Source organism: Cryptotermes secundus, unplaced genomic scaffold, assembly GCF_002891405.2.
Source record: "Cryptotermes secundus unplaced genomic scaffold, Csec_1.0 scaffold813, whole genome shotgun sequence".
NCBI lineage: Eukaryota > Metazoa > Arthropoda > Insecta > Blattodea > Kalotermitidae > Cryptotermes > Cryptotermes secundus.
In genome coordinates, this window is record NW_019735471.1 from 107,954 (window position 1) to 125,560 (window position 17,607).

Here is a 17,607-nt window from a genome sequence, read left to right on the forward strand (position 1 = left end):
TTAAAATAATTATTTATAACATTATATTTTTCTCAAAGCACGATGCGACCAAGGCTAAACAAGAGAACAAAAAGTGCTACACTGTTTATTTCATTTAATTCGTCGCAGTTTCCGTATTAAACGTCTGTAGTGTTATATTACCTTGAACCCTGAGCTCATTATTATTAAAATAGAATTAATGACCACAAGGTTTCTTCCCAAAGAGCGACAGAACTGCAACACAGATCGTGCGTTTTCACAAGACCTTTGCATAAAGGTCAAGAACTTCCTGTACGAACAAAAAGGGAAGGAATTTTGTAAAAGCAATGGATAAAGGTATAAAAAGGAAGAAGTTGGAACCTCAATTATATTTTCTGTTGAGTATCAGAGCTAACTGAATATCATTAATGTGAATATTTACTCTATTAAGAGTCGAATCTTCATGCGGTCTGGTGCTGAATTGCTGTACAATTAAATAAGATGTTAAGCATAGTTAGTAACGCCATGTGTCTTGTACTGGCGGCCATTATCACCATTGCAATAGCTAAGTACACAAATAAATATTGCAGTCTATGTCAGCCAGGGAGTTCGTCTGGGGACAGAGCGAATCACACCATGTGCCTTTACCGGGTAAGTTACCGTCTGTTTTCTTCTCTTCCTTTGGATTTATGCTTGGTATATTTAATGACAGCTATTAAATGCACAGATTACTCCATCTCTCTCAGTTTTAAATGGGAGATGATGTGTGGATGGAAGCCTAACTAAGTAACTGAGTCCACAGTACTAAGTAATTCTTGAGAAGCCAAGAGGTGCTCAGTCACCCAAGAAATTCCGAAAATTTTATGGAACTCGAAACGTCATTACCGTCTTGGCAAGAACCCGTCGCTTCCCTTATCCCAAGCCAGTGAATCAAGCTCACACCCCCATCCTAATTCTGTACGATCAATTTCAATATTTTCCTCCCGTCTACGTCTAGCTGTTCCTGGTGATCTGTTCCCTTCAGGTTTCCCCATCAAAACCGTCTCTTCTCTTCTCTTCTCTTCTCTTCTCTTCTCTTCTCTTCTCTTCTCTTCTCTTCTCTTCTCTTCTCTTCTCTTCTCTTCTCTTCTCTTCTCTTCTCTTCTCTTCTCTTCTCTTCTCTTCTCTTCTCTTCTCTTCTCTTCTCTTCTCTTCTCTTCTCTTCTCTTCTCTTCTCTTCTCTTCTCTTCTCTTCTCTTCTCTTCTCTTCTCTTCTCTTCTCTTCTCTTCTCTTCTCTTCTCTTCTCTTCTCTTCTCTTCTCTTCTCTTCTCTTCTCTTCTCTTCTCTTCTCTTCTCTTCTCTTCTCTTCTCTTCTCTTCTCTTCTCTTCTCTTCTCTTCTCTTCTCTTCTCTTCTCTTCTCTTCTCTTCTCTTCTCTTCTCTTCTCTTCTCTTCTCTTCTCTTCTCTTCTCTTCTCTTCTCTTCTCTTCTCTTCTCTTCTCTTCTCTTCTCTTCTCTTCTCTTCTCTTCTCTTCTCTTCTCTTCTCTTCTCTTCTCTTCTCTTCTCTTCTCTTCTCTTCTCTTCTCTTCTCTTCTCTTCTCTTCTCTTCTCTTCTCTTCTCTTCTCTTCTCTTCTCTTCTCTTCTCTTCTCTTCTCTTCTCTTCTCTTCTCTTCTCTTCTCTTCTCTTCTCTTCTCTTCTCTTCTCTTCTCTTCTCTTCTCTTCTCTTCTCTTCTCTTCTCTTCTCTTCTCTTCTCTATGCGTGCTAACATATCATTCCCAGCGGTATAAGCCTATCCTTAGATACCCCAGCTTTTGCTTAGAGCCATGAAGGAAAGGCATTAAACATGTCGGTCGAGATCGTCGGGATAGTTAGTCTTTGGGTCAAGACGTCGCAAGCGGGAAGGGGTTGTGTCCCGGCGCCAGATGGAGACGATCGGATTTCAAAGTTTGTAATGTCATAAACATTGTCGCTATCCGTGATTATAACACTTGCTAATTTTTAATTCCAAATGTTTATTAAACCAATCTCCGCGGCGGTGCAGCCTAATGCCCGCATTGTCTTCGATTATTTGCAGACTTTGGTCACGGGTCTTAATCTTATAGGGATGAGCTTCGTCGTCTTTGTATGTTACAATTTTTAAAGAAAATGGGGTGGGGGGAGTAGGAGGGTGTAGAACGGATTGATCTAGCTCAGTGCATGATCCGGTGGCGAGCTATTGTAAGCACTATAACAACCTTCGGGATTCATAAAAGGTAGGTAATTTCGTGAGTAGTTAAACGTTTTTTGGCTTCTAGGAATGGGCTCTCCTCCATAGAGTATTCCCTTGAAGGTTCAGGAGGAAGCTGATGCCCAACACAAGAATTTATAGCGAATGAGTAGTACAGCAAACGAATATAGATGTGTGCACATTTATATGAAGCAGTATAAGTGATAGATGAAAAAATATTATTAAAATTGATATAAGAGAATAGCGTATTGACGGTTTAAAACTGGTCAGGATAGGACCTAATTATAGATTTATGAGGTGTCAAATGCTGAGGCTTTAGGTTTTATAGGAACGGGTGACTTCGTAAATACCTGAATAGGGCCTTCCTACCAAATACGCAAAGAGTAGCCAGTACCAGAAATTTGGGTACTTAATTAACTGTGTGTTTCGAACGAAATTGCAAATATATTTGTACCCTACACTGGTTGAATAGATAATTAGGATTAAGGGACCCTAATTTTCGAATTTTATGCAAATTACCACATAAACATATCTGGCTTATTGCTTCTGATGACTATGTGTTGCTAAAACCCAGATGTGCTTTGGTCCAAAAAGAACATCAGCAGAGGGGTGCACCTCATTAAAAGAAAATTTTTAAAATAACATACAAGAAACTAAATGGTCAAACCTTTAGTTTTATATATGTGTGATTTTTAAACTTCTCTTTTGCATCTTCCTTTCATGTATATCGGGAAAAATAATCCAATTAAAATGGACCTAATATTGCACGACTCTCATATCTGAAAACTTCGAACACTGCCTTTACTGAGTTTTCGTACTTTTAACGACATCACAACCGACTGCTTACAGAACTCATCCAAACCGATAGAGATGGACCCTCCTGTGCGGAAAGGGTGGCCCTGACTGGCTGCAATGGGTTACAAAATTCCGTCAGACTTTAGAATGTTTCAGAATCTGCGCAAGAGTTTGTAACCTAACCCTCTATATTGCGTGACACAGGGAGTTGGCCCCGCTTGCACAGACGCCCTGGACGGGGGTGTGAAGGTGGAGGAGCGACACTTGATTCTGCAGGAGCACAATAGACTGCGGTCCTGGGTGGCCAGCGGCAACGAGGCGCGTGGTCTAGGAGAGGGAGCACCACAGCCACCTGCCGCCAACATGATGGCTCTGGTAGTTCTTGGAGTTTCCTTTGCTGTTAGAGACACTAATCTTCACACTTGCGGTCTGTGGAAGAGGGGTGCGGGGTAGTGGGGCCCTCAGAGGTGGAGAGGATGCAAACAAACATACCTACTCTGTATGGTCTCAGTTCAGAACTTATTGGTCATTAGCGTATTTGCGTGGTGTTCAACTGGACTGATATAAAGCAATTCTGCTTTGGCTCAGGTAGAAGTTGCTGATCCATGCTGCTACCGTACCTTTAATGGTTTCAACTTCCTGCATTCCTCACAGCTCTGAAGGTCACATTCTTATATTGTACCTCTCTTCCTGGAGTTTATTTCGTTGCGCATGTGTTTCTTTCTCCTGTAATTCGCACTCTTCAACAAATATTATAAGGAAGATCAAATCATGGTGGATAAGATGAGCGGAACTTGTAGCATGCATGTGAGAGATGAGAGATATATGTACCGTATCTCACGTATTTTTCGGCTTGAGTGTATCTTGCTACTTCCGTACGTTCCACTACCCTTAGCGTACAAGAATTATATTGTAGCATCTGAGGTTCTCACAGCTGAGGTTATGACGGGTTCTATCTTCCGAGATAACGGGCTCAATGGCGTTATATCCCACAAGATAGAACCCTTTAAGAGTAAATATGAGGTTCTCATAGAGATGAATATGAAGAGTTTTGCTTTCTGTGATTCGAAGTCTTTTAGGAGGGTAGAAGTTTACTAACATCCCTATGAAACGTCACTATACTTCAACCAGACTACACGGCATCACACCCCAGGAGATAGTACTTCCCAAACAAGAACGAAATTCAGTCATCCTGTTGTGACGATTTTCTAAAAAGCTCTTCAACAACCGTCCCAGGCTTTATCCAGTCTGCTTGTATTTTGTCACTAACTTGTACAGTGTATCTGTACAAATATCTGTACTTGTATATTCTAACGTGGGAAAAACATTTGTTTCTCGACATATCCTCCACCAACATTGATACACTAATCGTCCCATCGCTTTACCAGTGCTTCGAAACCCGCAGCACAGAAGTCTTTTTGACTGTTGTCTCAGCCACTTCTGCACCTCCTTTTCATCATCCGCGACTTTCGAAAGTCCTTGAAAGAATTTCTCGACTCAGTTGGGAACCGCTTTAAGCTACAAACACTTCACACCCTAAACAGGAAACATTTCTTTATGACTATCCTTCGCATCGAGTTGTTTTTCCACAAAAACAGTACAAACAACACTGCTCTTCGGTATTACACCCTCAAGCACGGTCACCATTTTGACTACTGAAACAATCATCTGAACATGTGAATGCGCTTCTGCTACCTAGATTGTCACGAAGCTGGACTCTGCTGCTACCTAGTGATACACATAGAAAACATATTACTTCCATTTCTGTTCTATTTACTGACTCTCCCTCGCATACAATTTTAAAGATGACGATCACTTAAGAACTTGAGTTCATGTTGCATGCTCAGTTCTCCACGATTTGTCTCTAATATCTCCACAGATCTCTGAGTTCTTAATACTAAATTGTCTCATAAGGACCTCAATTATAGCTTTTATCTTAGTCCCATTCCCATATGTTTGATGTCTAATTATCTTAAAGTATCTTAGGAATGTGCATGGTTATGCTGTTAGTGAGTGGAAGCTGTGTGCAATTCCTAACTTATTTTAATTTCCCTGTAGAACTGGGACGAACTTCGCCGACAAGCGGCGGTCGCTTGGTCGGTATAGTTAGCTTTCGGACTTCAGGCCATGGAGTTTTTTTTTTTTTTTTTGTTTTTGTTTGTACAACTGGGACGAAGAACTAGCGAGAGTAGCTCAGCTCTGGGCCGATCAGTGCGCCTTTCAGCATGACTGCCGTCACGTTGGTGAGTGATGCAGTACAGTTGCCTGATTTTATTTCTAACCTAGAAATGGAACGAAGTTCTGACGAAATTAACTCAACTTCTTGTCGATATGTGTACATTCCAACATTAAAACTCCCACATTTGTTCATTGCATTTGAATAAAACTGCTAACATTTTCAGCCTACTTTCCTAGAAATATGCTTATGAGGCCATCATGCTGTCAGCATGTCTGTGAAGGCCTTCCTTTTTTAATAGCTGAACCAATCTTTATGAAACTTGATATGTATATCATGGCATCTGATCCCATCTTAACGGTGTACTTCCTAAATCCCTCCCATCAGTCTGTGTGTCTGTATGAGTAACCCCTTATCGTTGTTACGCAACAGTTCAGTAATTATATTACCATGGCAACAAATAAACACGCAACAATAGAACTTTTGAACAGATAGTTTTCTATGCGGTCCGTGTCGTATCAAAGGAACGTAGTCGATTAGTTCTTCCCAGAACTTCTTTCAGTATGTGATATCATCATTACAGGTTTTAGTTATTATCTGAATAACAAGTCATCCAGTATAAAGAATTTAATAGAATAAATTAAATTAGATGTGTAATCTTCCATATTTCAACCCCTTGGGGCCATCCTCATGGGAGTGATAACAGAAGGAAATTAGCTTTACAATTGTAGATCTTAAATGTGGTCCAGAGTCATAAATTAAAAATTAAAAAATATATATTTCTTATCATTTTATTTTGCAGTAAACATATGGTTCGTTAGATATTCTTGTATGCATCACATAAACACTACTGCAAGCCATATCTTCTGTTAATTGTGCAAAGATAGGGCCTTTAGATTGTTGTCATGCCTATGAAGATGGGTTCAACCATTAGAAACGTGTAAGGCTACATATATGATTTGTTATGTTCTATCACATTTTTGACACTGGATAACTCATTATTCCAACAGCTGTCACTTCTTTGGTGAGTAAAGCCTCGTTGCTGATCCCGAGGCGCTGTATTGATTTAAGGAGGTTACGATGACTTTTCTAGATAACGCTACTGTGAAGGGAACTTGCTCGCTATGAGTTGGTCCGACTTGACGGAAAAGCGCCCGACACTTCCGCTGGATCCGCGCTCCCAGAAAATGCTCACTGGACTGATTTAATGCTACAGTTAGAGTTATTATGTGATGTATTTAATAAGTTCGAAACCAGGCTAGTGAAGTAGCTCAGTTCTGCACAACATTAGCTTGTAAACCATCATGACTGACTGCAAGGGACTTGTCTCTCCTTAGTTCAATTTGTAGGGCCTGTGTAGAGTTATAGACTAGCTGTCACAAGTTCGTGTCTCTGTAGATTAGCTACGCACATTCACTCAAAGTTTTGGAGAGACTGGATAGTAAATATGTACCTTTAACGTAGGGTCCCTCCTGCCCTTTCATGATATTGTGCTTAAGAACAGGGTACCTTAATTTGGTCATTTATTAAACGGGGCACGCGGTAGCGTAGTTGGTTGAGGCATTGTGCTACAAGCCGGAAGGTCGTAGGTTCGAATCCCGATGAAGTGGATTTTTTCCAATTTGCCTAATCCTTCCAGCTGCACTATGGCCCTGAGGTCGACTCAGCCTCTAACAGAAACGAGTACCAGGAATCTTCCTCGGGCATAAAGGGTGACCAGCGCGTAAGGCTGACAACCTTACCGCCATCTGTGAGCCGACTGTATAGATAATGTGGGAGAGTCAACCTCTCGCAAACCTTTGGTCCTCCACGGCCTGTTACAGGGATAACTATACCTTACTTATTAAATATTTTGGCTTTTATTATTTGTATTCTTAAAATGTTGTAGGACTCTGATATAGAGAATGGTTTTGTTGCAGAGGATTTTAAGGTAGGGCAGAATATCGCTCAGTTTTGGAACAGTGTGGCACCTGTCATACAGTGGCAGCAAGTTATTAGGAGCTGGTACGACGAAGTGGGCAGTTGGTCGTCAGCGGATACTCCGAAATTCAGGTATAACTGACCTAACTAATTGCCTTGTTAACTAACTTACTAACTAGATGGATAACTAACTGCCCAACTTCAAATTAATTTAATTGACTGGCCCCCTGATAGCCCGAAGATTCAGGCACCACTAATATTAAGGTCCGCCATCTAGAACTGATTAGTGTTGTATACTTCCCATTCTCATAATATGATTCTTAGTATTCTTCTTAATGTTATCACCCCATCTTCTTCTAGGTTTACCAAGTGATTTATTTCCATGTTCTCCCTTCAGAATTCTACGTGCCCCGTCCGAACTAGAAGGTTGCGGCTGGCTTATTTTACTACCAAAGCGGAGTGCAAGTTGTCCATTAATATTAATGAACATTCGTCCTTTTGTTACGACATTGCTGTCCACGTTCTTCGTACTTCTTAGCTCTAGATATTTTCCTGAACATTCTGTTTTCAGACATTTGTGTTTTATCTCTTTTCCTCAGAAAAATATAAAATATATTACACTCAGACGTAATTGTTTAAGCATTTAAATATGCCACTCTATTTCCGAAATTGAAATGAGTACACGTAATGCATGGGGCACGCGGTAGCGTAGTTGTTTGAGGTATTATGTTACAAACCGGAAGTTCGCGGGTTCAATTCCCGATGAGGTCACTGGATTTTTCAATTGACCTAATGATTCAAGCCGTACTATGACCCTAGGGTCGACTCAGCCTCTAACAGAAATGAGTACCAGGAATCTTCGTGGTGATAAAGGGCAACCGGCGCGTAAGGCTGACAATCTCACTGCCATCTGTGAGCTAATTGTATAGAAAATGTGGGAGCCTCGACGTCTCACAAGCGTATGGGCCTCCACGGTCTGTTACAGGGATACCTATACCTTCTTTTTACTTGTACAACATACTTAAGCCCACTATACTCGTTTCTTCTTTTGTAGTTCTGTGAAGAAATCCTACGTACAGATCTGCTCTTACTTTCATATCTTAATTCACTGAAATTAATTATTATCATAAAGCACCGCAGATACTTCGTTACACATGTAATACAGAAAAATAATTCCGATTAAATTTGTTCAACGCCGTATTCGTTACTATAGAGCACTGCTGAAACAACAAAACAAGTTTCTTTAAGCAGGTTTATGGGAATAATCATTATTATAGGGCAGCTTATAAAAACTAATTTTACTTCGCTAACAATGGAATTATTCTTTTTAAACAGGTATGAGTGTGTATTTTCCGGCCATGGTAGCCGGGCGGTCTAAGGCATGCACTGTCTTCGCTCGTTCGGAAGCCGGGATCGTGGGTTCGAATCCCACTCAGGGCATGGATGTTTGTGTGCGTTTTTCTGTGTTTGTGTACAGGTAGAGGCCTTGCGACGAGCTGATCACCCGCCCAAGGAGTCCTACCGAATGTGTAAGATCTAGAAAAATCGAAGTGAACGGAGAAGTTCATGGAGGTAGGCCTAGGCCCATTGGGGCTGTAGTGTCAAGGGGAAAAAAAATTGAGTGTGTATTTATTTTTGTCAAGCACGGTAGGACACTGATTATACTTCAGTAACAATGAAATCATTTCCATCAAACAGGTTCACTGGAACTCAGAAGATGACAGCGCATTACACTCAAGTGGTTTGGGCCCAAACTCGATTTGTGGGCTGCGGTCGCCGATCATTTCGAAAGGGACAGTTCTATGTAGAACACTATGTATGTAACTATGGGCCCACAGGGAACTACAGAGGCGAACCTCTGTACCTCACAGGCGCGCCCTGCAGCCGCTGCCCCGAGGATTCCGAGTGCACGGGTGGCGTGCTCTGTGGTGAATATACATTTCAATCCTGTAATCTTAATTATGAAGTTTAAAAGCGTGATTCATTTAAATATTAAGGTATTGTCGCGTATCGGGCGTATATCGCGACAAATAAATTCTCGATGTATTCGATGTAGCGAATTTTATTTCACATTCGCACTTACAATCACCCAAATTACAGATTTACGATTACTGCTATCTGCAGTATCACAAATAGTACACTCCAAATGCCACAATACAACTGACTAGTTGCTGGCTAACTCGTGGACTCGTAGGTAGCTCCCGGACTCACTGACTCTCACAGTACAACTCAGTACAACTCGCTAGTACAACTCTGCGGTAGCCACACTAGAACTAACTGTGAATAGCCTTCGCTGCTCCGTATGTAGCCTCGATCGGACAGTACGGGAAAACGGCCACGTAATAGGCACCCTTTTTGCCTGGCGCTGTGTTGCTCTGTAACGCTAGCGGAGGTAACCGCTGTTACTATCGTAACGTCGCCGCTGTTGACTCGCGTTGCCTAGCGACCGCGATATCCCTCGGTGACGTCACCGCGGAGGGGAGTGGCGGGGCGGGAACTCGCCTATTACCGTAGTAACGCGAGCCTTACGTTACCGCCACGTACCGCTGGGGAGGTAGGGTTCAACATGTCACAGTATTTATTCATTTTAATGTGTTAAAACGTGGAAGGATAGCCCGATAATTTAGTGTAATATCTAGCTTATGACCGTGGGGATCCGTTGCACTGACCACGCGTCACTGTCTATCCGCAAAAATTTGGCATTAACTTCGCCGACAAGCGGTAGTCGCTCAGTCTGTAGAGTTCGCTTGCGGATTAAAAGCCACGGAGTTTTTTTTTTATCTAGCCTATCAGCTCGACGGATGGAGATTTGGGGCTGTAATCCTGAAGGAGGCGCTGAATTTTCTTTTTGTTGCCGAATTAAAACTGTCCAGGGACCGGCCCAGCAGCGTAACCAATGTATCCTAGGAGCTCTTTCCATGGATTAATGCTGCAGGGCCGTTACACTAACCAATCAGGTCCATCTCCTTCCGACGGCTGAAAAAATACATAATTGTACTCCCTCAAGAAACCTAAAGCTTACAGTGGGTTGCAGTGTCAGCCTGTCCGAAACGTGAAACTTCATTACTACTATAAGGTACTTACAGGTACTTATCAGTATAGTGAATCTAGGAGCCTAGTATGGGCTTGACTTTCAACTGGGCTTGTGATATTAAGGAATGCTTACAGAATTTTGGTGAGGAACCCTCTTAGAAAGCGGTCGCTTGAAAGCTGGCAAGGAAATTGAAGCAATATGAACCATTTAAGTACTGTCATTTTCAAAGTTATATTATGACCAGTCTGTCTTGGAATAAAGCACACATTTTGGGCGCCAAGACCAGATTTTTATTACTGTCAGTTCCGGGTTTGTTGATGTGGGGCGCCCTCTCTGACGAGAGGACGGATCTGTCATTTACAATTTCTGCTGGAACTCGCCAGTGCAGTCATTCTCGGGCCCGAGTCCCTGGAGGCACATAACTATATTTTATTCGAGACTCCCCCAGCATGGAGGGTCAGGTCCCCATATTTATATCCCCCAGGAACAGGGTGGCCCAGTTATATCCCCAGGCACTGGGTTTCCTTTTCATCACCTCCTGCGACTCCCAGGGCTACAGTGGAAGTATTCGAACCCTCCTCCATGTGGGAGTGCTAATAAGGACTGATTTTCTTTAAATGATATATAAAATAAAGTTCTTACCTCACAGGAAACACATTACATCTCCGCTACAAATACGAACCGGTTAATGCTGTTTATTGTGAGAAAAATACTAAACAAATACGTTCCATGGGCAAATTGGAGAATTATAGCATGTTCGGGTAGGTGGCACATACAATTGTACTTGTATGGAACCGGCTAAATGTCGCACCAAAGACGAACTTTTATTTTAGCTATGTTGAAACTTCACGTTCTGCTACTAATGGGTTACGTAATTAGAATCGATTGCCCGATACGGGTGCGATGTCTAGTCAATTCTTAGAGCTGTGATAAAAATGTAAGCACATTATTTAATACAATTTCCATCCCAATGTCAACAGATATTGTAAGAGTGCCTGAGCAAAAACCATCAATTGATGTTTAGATACCCTGCATATTCAAGTTGGAAGATCTCTTCTTCTTCTTCTTCTTCTTCTTCTTCTTCTTCTTCTATATCACGATAGACCAAGGCGGTCTAAGATCTCCGCTTTTTAGATTTCGGATTCTTGTTTATAAGCATTCGGTAGGTAGGACACCTTGGATGATGGATCAACCCATCGCAAGGCACGTACCTACGCAGGGCAACACAAACACAAAAAAGACGCATATGTACATCCATGCCTCCAGTGGCAATGGAAAACATCAGGAAGACAAAATGGTGTCAGATAATTATTAAATCAATTGTAGAATATAAACTAGGCACTTCTCACACAGTTCCAGAATGTTGTGGAAATTTCGAGATAACAGCCTAGAGAAAATAGTTTTCCACATTCGATCCGAGCAGCGTGTTAGTCGCAGCTAAGAACTAAGCACTACATTCTCTTCTTTTCTCCGTGACATTCAAATTCATTTAAAAAACGTTTTAATTTATTGTATTACTCCCGAGAAGCGATGTCATGACTTACTGTTACTGGTTAGGTTGCAACTTATAGCGGTTGTGTAGTGATAGGTAATTAAGTAATGACATGAGTGAGATAATGCTGAAGAGTAGAATGTCTGAAGAGTTCTGTCTTCTGGGACATATAACTCCGTGTACTCCGGCGGTATGTCCCAGGAGATAGAACTCTTCACAACCATGCCTCTAAGAACCTGAAATGCTTCACAGTATAAAATCCTGTATAATGAAGTTGTGAGAACACTCAAACCTGGAAAACATGACTGAGTTATATTGTTCCTACTGGATCCTTGTACCCAACTATCGTAAGGACTATGCATTTCAGTTATTTCTTAGACCTAAACTGCAAGAATTATCTTCACCATATATGCAACAATTAGGTCTACCAAATAACAAATTAGAATACATTACAGAAACTAAATTAATCGAAGAATACTGATTTATGATGTGAAGAGTTCTGTCTTCTGTGATATAACGTCGTGTAGTCCGTTCAAAGTAAACCGACGTTTCGGAGGAACATGTCGCTTACATTCTCAGTGTCGGAGAACAATTCAAATAAGAAACCATCGTGAAAGCACAGCCAGTTGACTTTCAATAGCCTACACGACGTTATGTAGAAGATAGAATTATTCGTAATATCTTTAAGAACCTCAAATCCTGAATGAGTTGTGATGTGTTTAGAAAATTTATTGAATGGCCTTAAATAAAACCACGTGATGGTTGCAGAATCTTAAATGACCATAGTTTCATTGAATTTCCTCTCGTTTTTCTTCGGTGAATTATAGAATATGTTTCTTAATCATGTGCAGAAAAAGGCCTAACATTTTTATGTGTAAGTTACGTTGGAAGTGACTAATCCATTTACTACGAATAATAAGGCCCGATTTCATAAGGCTACCAGATGGTAATTATAGGCCTGTCTACTCGTCGGATATTATTCATAATAGCCAGTCAATGACTATAACACATTTAGTTTTCTATAAGTATAATACTCTCATGTACAACATTCGCGTAGCGTATGCAGGCAAAAAAAATCATCAGGTCCCACCGAGACTTGAACTCGGATCGCTGGATTCAGAGTCCAGAGTGCTAACCATTACACCATGGGACCAACGAGCGCAGTTTAGTCCTACGAGCATCCCATTCATATTTTGAAAGCGGCCTCCCTCTCTCTGTTGCTCTACGGCGCAGTTCTACTATTATTGAACGGGGCAAAGTACGGGAGGCAGAAATCCGGCCGGACATTTTCGAGCTGAACCGCCGAAACGTACAAAGATATCAACAAAACATAAACATTATAAGTGTGTTTTTACAGCATGTGTACTTCCACCTCGTAATTAGTTTACTTCTTCATGAGATCAATAGTGCAAAGTACAGTATTGTACGAGACAACATGAGCAAACTGCATCACCGTAAAGGAACCTTGTGTCTTGCCCATTGATTGAATTCCTCCGTTTCTTATTATTCTTAAAATAAACAACGATTAATTTCCTAGACAACATTAATAGATTGATTTTTTCGAAGCAGATGCAGTTTACGTATGTTATAAGAGGAAGGAAGTTAATTTTCAAGAATATTTTTCGACGAATCTGAGGCTTCGACGTGTTAATGTACCAGCAGTTACTATAGGATTCTGACGATGGTGCACAACACACACAAATATTGGGTTTTCGGACTTTATCCATCGTCCTGGTTTTAAGATAATTAAGTAAAACACGACGTTTCGGAAACTGGATCTGTTTCCGTCTTCAGGTGAGGGGAAAACACCTATTCTGTTGGGTCCCTTAGAAAGAGCTAGCCTCAATCACTGGACAATCTTTCTAAGGGACTCAAGAGAATAAGTGTCTTTCCCTCACCTGAGGACGGAAACAGTTCCAGTTTCCGAAACGTCATGTTTTTCTTAGTTATTTTAAAACCAGGACGATGGATAAAGTCCGAAAACCCAATATCTCTGTGTGTTAATGTACCGTTAACGAAAAGGAAACTTATTTTAGTTTGTTTTGTTGCATTTCAACTGTTCTTAAAACATCATATTAATTTCGTGACTTTAACTTAGGGTTCCCATAATTAAAAGAAACAGGACATTTCTATTTCCCTCCTAAAAAACTGGAAATTTGGTAAAAATTAACATGATAAAAAGTCAATTGACGACGTCCGACCAACCAACATGTCCAATGCAAAATTTCGCCGTCCATAACGTGCATTCACCATTCTCATTCACGCCTTTAACAAACGGATATTCGCCTTTACTACTGTTATTAATACTGCACTTGCATTTTGCCGTCACTATGCGGATGAAAACCGATAAATTCTCACAAGCTGTCAGAACACAACGCAACGGATGACAAAGAATGTAGATAATGACACAACCAGAACTTCCGTTATCAAAGTACTACCAACAGAAATGGGGGAAAAATACATATTGCCAACAGAAAAACAACTAATTTGTGAAATTGTTGATTAGCCACCAGGCGTGTTAACAGCGTTATAGAAATGCCAATCGCAGAGAATGGCATCCGTTACCGAGAGGTTATCGATGGAAATTAATGTTACCGAAGAGCACTTAAAAGGGGGACATTATATGAAAAAACGGGACTGTCCCGGGAAAATGGGACAATTGAGAACTCTACTTTAATGTCACAATAGGCAGTGGCTCATCAGGATTATTTTCAGAGCTTTTTGTCGTTTTTGATGCCATGAATATATTCGAGATGCCTATGAAGTCCATTAGTCGGTGGTTCTTTACACTACAATGATTTAAAACATATCTGGCAACAAACTGACTGATTTCCTTCGTCTTTCTTAAAATACTGGGGGGAACGCGATAGTGTAGTTGGTTGAGGCACTATGCTACAAGCCCTAAGGTCGCGGGTTCGAGTCCCGATGAGGTGGAATTCTTCAATTGACCTAATCCTTCCAGCCGCACTCTGGCCCTGGGGTCGACTCAGCCTCTAACAGAAATGAGCACCAGGAATCTTCCTAGTGGGTAAAAGCGCATGAACCTGACAACCTTAGCGCCTTCTGTGAGCCGATTGTCTGGATAATGTGGGACCCCCAACGCCTCACAACCCTATGGGCCTCCGTGGCCTGTTACCGTCTTTTACCTCTCTTAAAATACTTCCAACATTCTTCATGTTCTTCACTAATTACTGTGGATATCTAAAAAAAATCACTGTAAAGAATTTGAAAAAGACAGTCGACCTTTTTTAAGTTACCATAACAGACAGAGGTTGGAGAAAACTGCATAACGAGGTGCTTTATAATTTGTACTCTTCTCCAAGTATAGTTAGAATGATCAAGTCAAGGAGAATGAGAAGGGCAGGGCATGTAGCACGAATGGGGGAGAAGAGGAATGCATATAGAATATTCGTGGGAAAGCCAGAAGGAAAGAGATCACTGGGAAGACAAAGGCGTAGGTGGATATTGGAGAGGTAGAATGGGGTGGTATGGATTTGCTTGATCTGGCTCAGGATAGGGACCAGTGGAGGGCTCTTGTGAACACGGTGATGAACCTTCGGGTTCAATAAAATGCTGGGAAATTCTTGAGTAGCTGTACAAATGTCGGCTCCTCCAGAAGGGCTCAGCTCCATGAGTAAGTAAATAATGTTGCACATTTATATTTGTTATAACTTAATCTTTAACAAGAAACATTATAAACTACTATCCTGCAAAAAAGAGAAAGCGAGGCAGTTATTACGGCCCGTCCCCTTATACTGAGGAAGCTCAAAATATCAACACGAACTTCAGACTACTTTTACCGTTCTCCTCGGTACACTAAATGACCAATTCTACCCACAGTTTGTCTCACCTTCTCTTCGTTGGAGGATAATGCTGACATCATATATTTATTTCATCATTGTCCACATTATTCCTGGTTAGTTGCCGGTGCTGGGCGTCGACCGGACATATACGCTTACAGATACCAACACGAACCCAGTGCAGTAATTGCAACAGCACATGATGTGGGAGTTGTGGACCTTAATGTGACCTCCGCACCAGAGGATAACAAGCTGTACGCATCCAGCACAGGGCGGGAAGAAGCAGGACAGGCGTTGCAGGACAAGTGGCTCCGCTATGTGATCGTCCGCTATTCTAAGTCCTGATTCAACGCATCCGAAAAACGTTCCAACCTTGTGCAACATATAAAGTGATAGAACGCCTAAGATGTGCAAAGAGATTCAAGTAAAAAGGTCTTCAATTAAAGTACTTATTGGTTGAACTGATTGAAAACCTCGCTTTACGTTTTTACTTCCGAGTGAACTCACAGTATTAAAAAGCAATTAAAATGAGTTCATCGAAAGCTCATTCGACATTAACCAAGAGACAGACGGCCAGATAAATGTGACTTACATGTGAGGAGTTACATTTCATCTCTCTGCACATACGACGGGCCATATTCTTAACCTATTAGTGTCATATATGTAAATGTATTTACTAATGTATGTCTGATGGAGCACTGGAGAATATTTAAATATCCTTACTGTCTCTACTAATTAGGCAAGGTCCTTAAATATATTATATTACGTTACAGTATATCCAGTTGTGAAATAATGGGAATTATAAAATTGGGACTTCTTATTGTGCATGTTTGTTGTTATTGGAATTTAATTCCGAATAAATAGTGAGAATTAATAGAAATGTATCTAGTTATACAGAAATTAATTTGGTTATATTTCTTGCTTGATTCATTCATTCATCAGTAATCTGTCAGACGACAGGTCCACAGTCTCTTCCAAAACAGTTCCTCCACTTAATGCGATCTTCTGTTTTTGGAAAGAGACTATCCAGGAAAAGTGATAATGTGGTAGTTTTTCCATTTGCTTTCCACATCGCAGTACAACAGCCGTTCAAACCACTCTGGNATAGAAATAAAATTGTTGTTCTTAAATCCTTCGATTTGAATTGATATCTCCTTGCAAGTATATTGTCTACACTCTTAATATGAAATCTTAAAGAATGTTATTGGTGTCTCCATGAATATTCTATCATCTATGATCTTTCCACTTTGGTGCATCACCGCTCTACGTTTGTGTGTCACCTTTATGTTGGCCCACCTGTAGCGTCACTTCTTATGTAATCGACCCGCTTTGGGGGTGATTGGTTCACGTTTTAGGATGATTTTCATCTTGCACTGCTATTACCTCCCGATCTCATCTTGAATGTCGCTCCGACCACCTTCCGCACAGAAGGGGTAGGTATTTCAGAAAGTAGGGAGTGATCGTTGGGTGCCAGTAAATGTACGTGGGTAGTTTACAATCGATGTGTGAGATATCTGAGTCAGGCGGTCTACTCAGTGATTGGTATAACTGATCCCAGCCTTAGGGGGTCATAACTGCCGCTGTGAGAACCTCAAATCCTACATATCTAAGAGAAGTCTTCTCACCATGTGATTCGATTTTCGTTGTTAGCTGCAATTTAGAAAGAGCTATGCGTCTATTAGGATCTCCGAATACGCCTATTTCTCTGACTTGTCTATCACTTTATTTGTACACAACTATCGAAGTGTCTGGAAGAAATGTGAATCGTAAAGAAATTTGTATTTAGGACTTCTTCAGAGAGTTATGTCTGAAATAAATATGCCAACTGAAGTGTTAAATCTGTTTTTACCCCAAATCCGAAAAATACTCCAAAATGTAAAAAAAAAAATCTGTATTTAAAACTTTTATTCTGTTGGTATTAATGATTGTTTGATATGCAATTTTATAGCACTGAGTAGGATGGCGTAGCAATAAAACTCTAAATTTGTATTCTAGGGGTACCAGTTTCGGATCTGCGCCAAGTTCCTAATATCATACCTGAATTTTTTCATAGTTACACCAATATTCCTTTATCATCTCAAAATTTATGAGCATCTTCCGTTATCTTGTGATGCTACGTTATCTCTGCCGTGAAAGAGCGTACTTAAATAACAAGCACCTCCTCCTTCAGTTAGGTCAGAAACAAATTTGTTTTGATCGTCAAAAAAAATCTCAGTATCAAT

The 17,607-nt window shown here is 40.8% G+C and overlaps 1 protein-coding gene and 1 non-coding gene across 2 annotated transcripts; one reads left to right on the forward strand and one right to left on the reverse strand.

The window, feature by feature from the left end:
* The first annotated feature begins 370 nt into the window (after window positions 1-370).
* LOC111869400 (venom allergen 5) lies at window positions 371-16,296 on the forward strand. The gene is made up of 6 exons (XM_033753419.1): window positions 371-609; window positions 3,168-3,338; window positions 5,128-5,206; window positions 7,059-7,191; window positions 8,758-8,987; window positions 15,507-16,296. Exons 1-6 carry the CDS (start codon window positions 460-462, stop codon window positions 15,728-15,730), a joined length of 987 nt encoding a protein of 328 aa, XP_033609310.1. The 5' UTR covers window positions 371-459; the 3' UTR covers window positions 15,731-16,296.
* On the reverse strand, window positions 12,667-12,738 carry Trnaq-cug. Its single transcript has one exon. It is a non-coding gene; the product is annotated as a tRNA-Gln (tRNA).
* Window positions 16,297-17,607: the final 1,311 nt, after the last annotated feature.

Coding starts and splice junctions, on each gene's coding strand:
- LOC111869400 (XM_033753419.1), top strand. CDS start 460: ATGTTAAGCATAGTTAGTAACGCCATGTGTCTTGTACTGGCGGCCATT. Junction 3,339..5,127: donor CCGCCAACATGATGGCTCTG/GTAGTTCTTGGA, acceptor TTTTGTTTGTAC/AACTGGGACGAAGAACTAGC. Junction 8,988..15,506: donor CACGGGTGGCGTGCTCTGTG/GTGAATATACAT, acceptor ATTCCTGGTTAG/TTGCCGGTGCTGGGCGTCGA.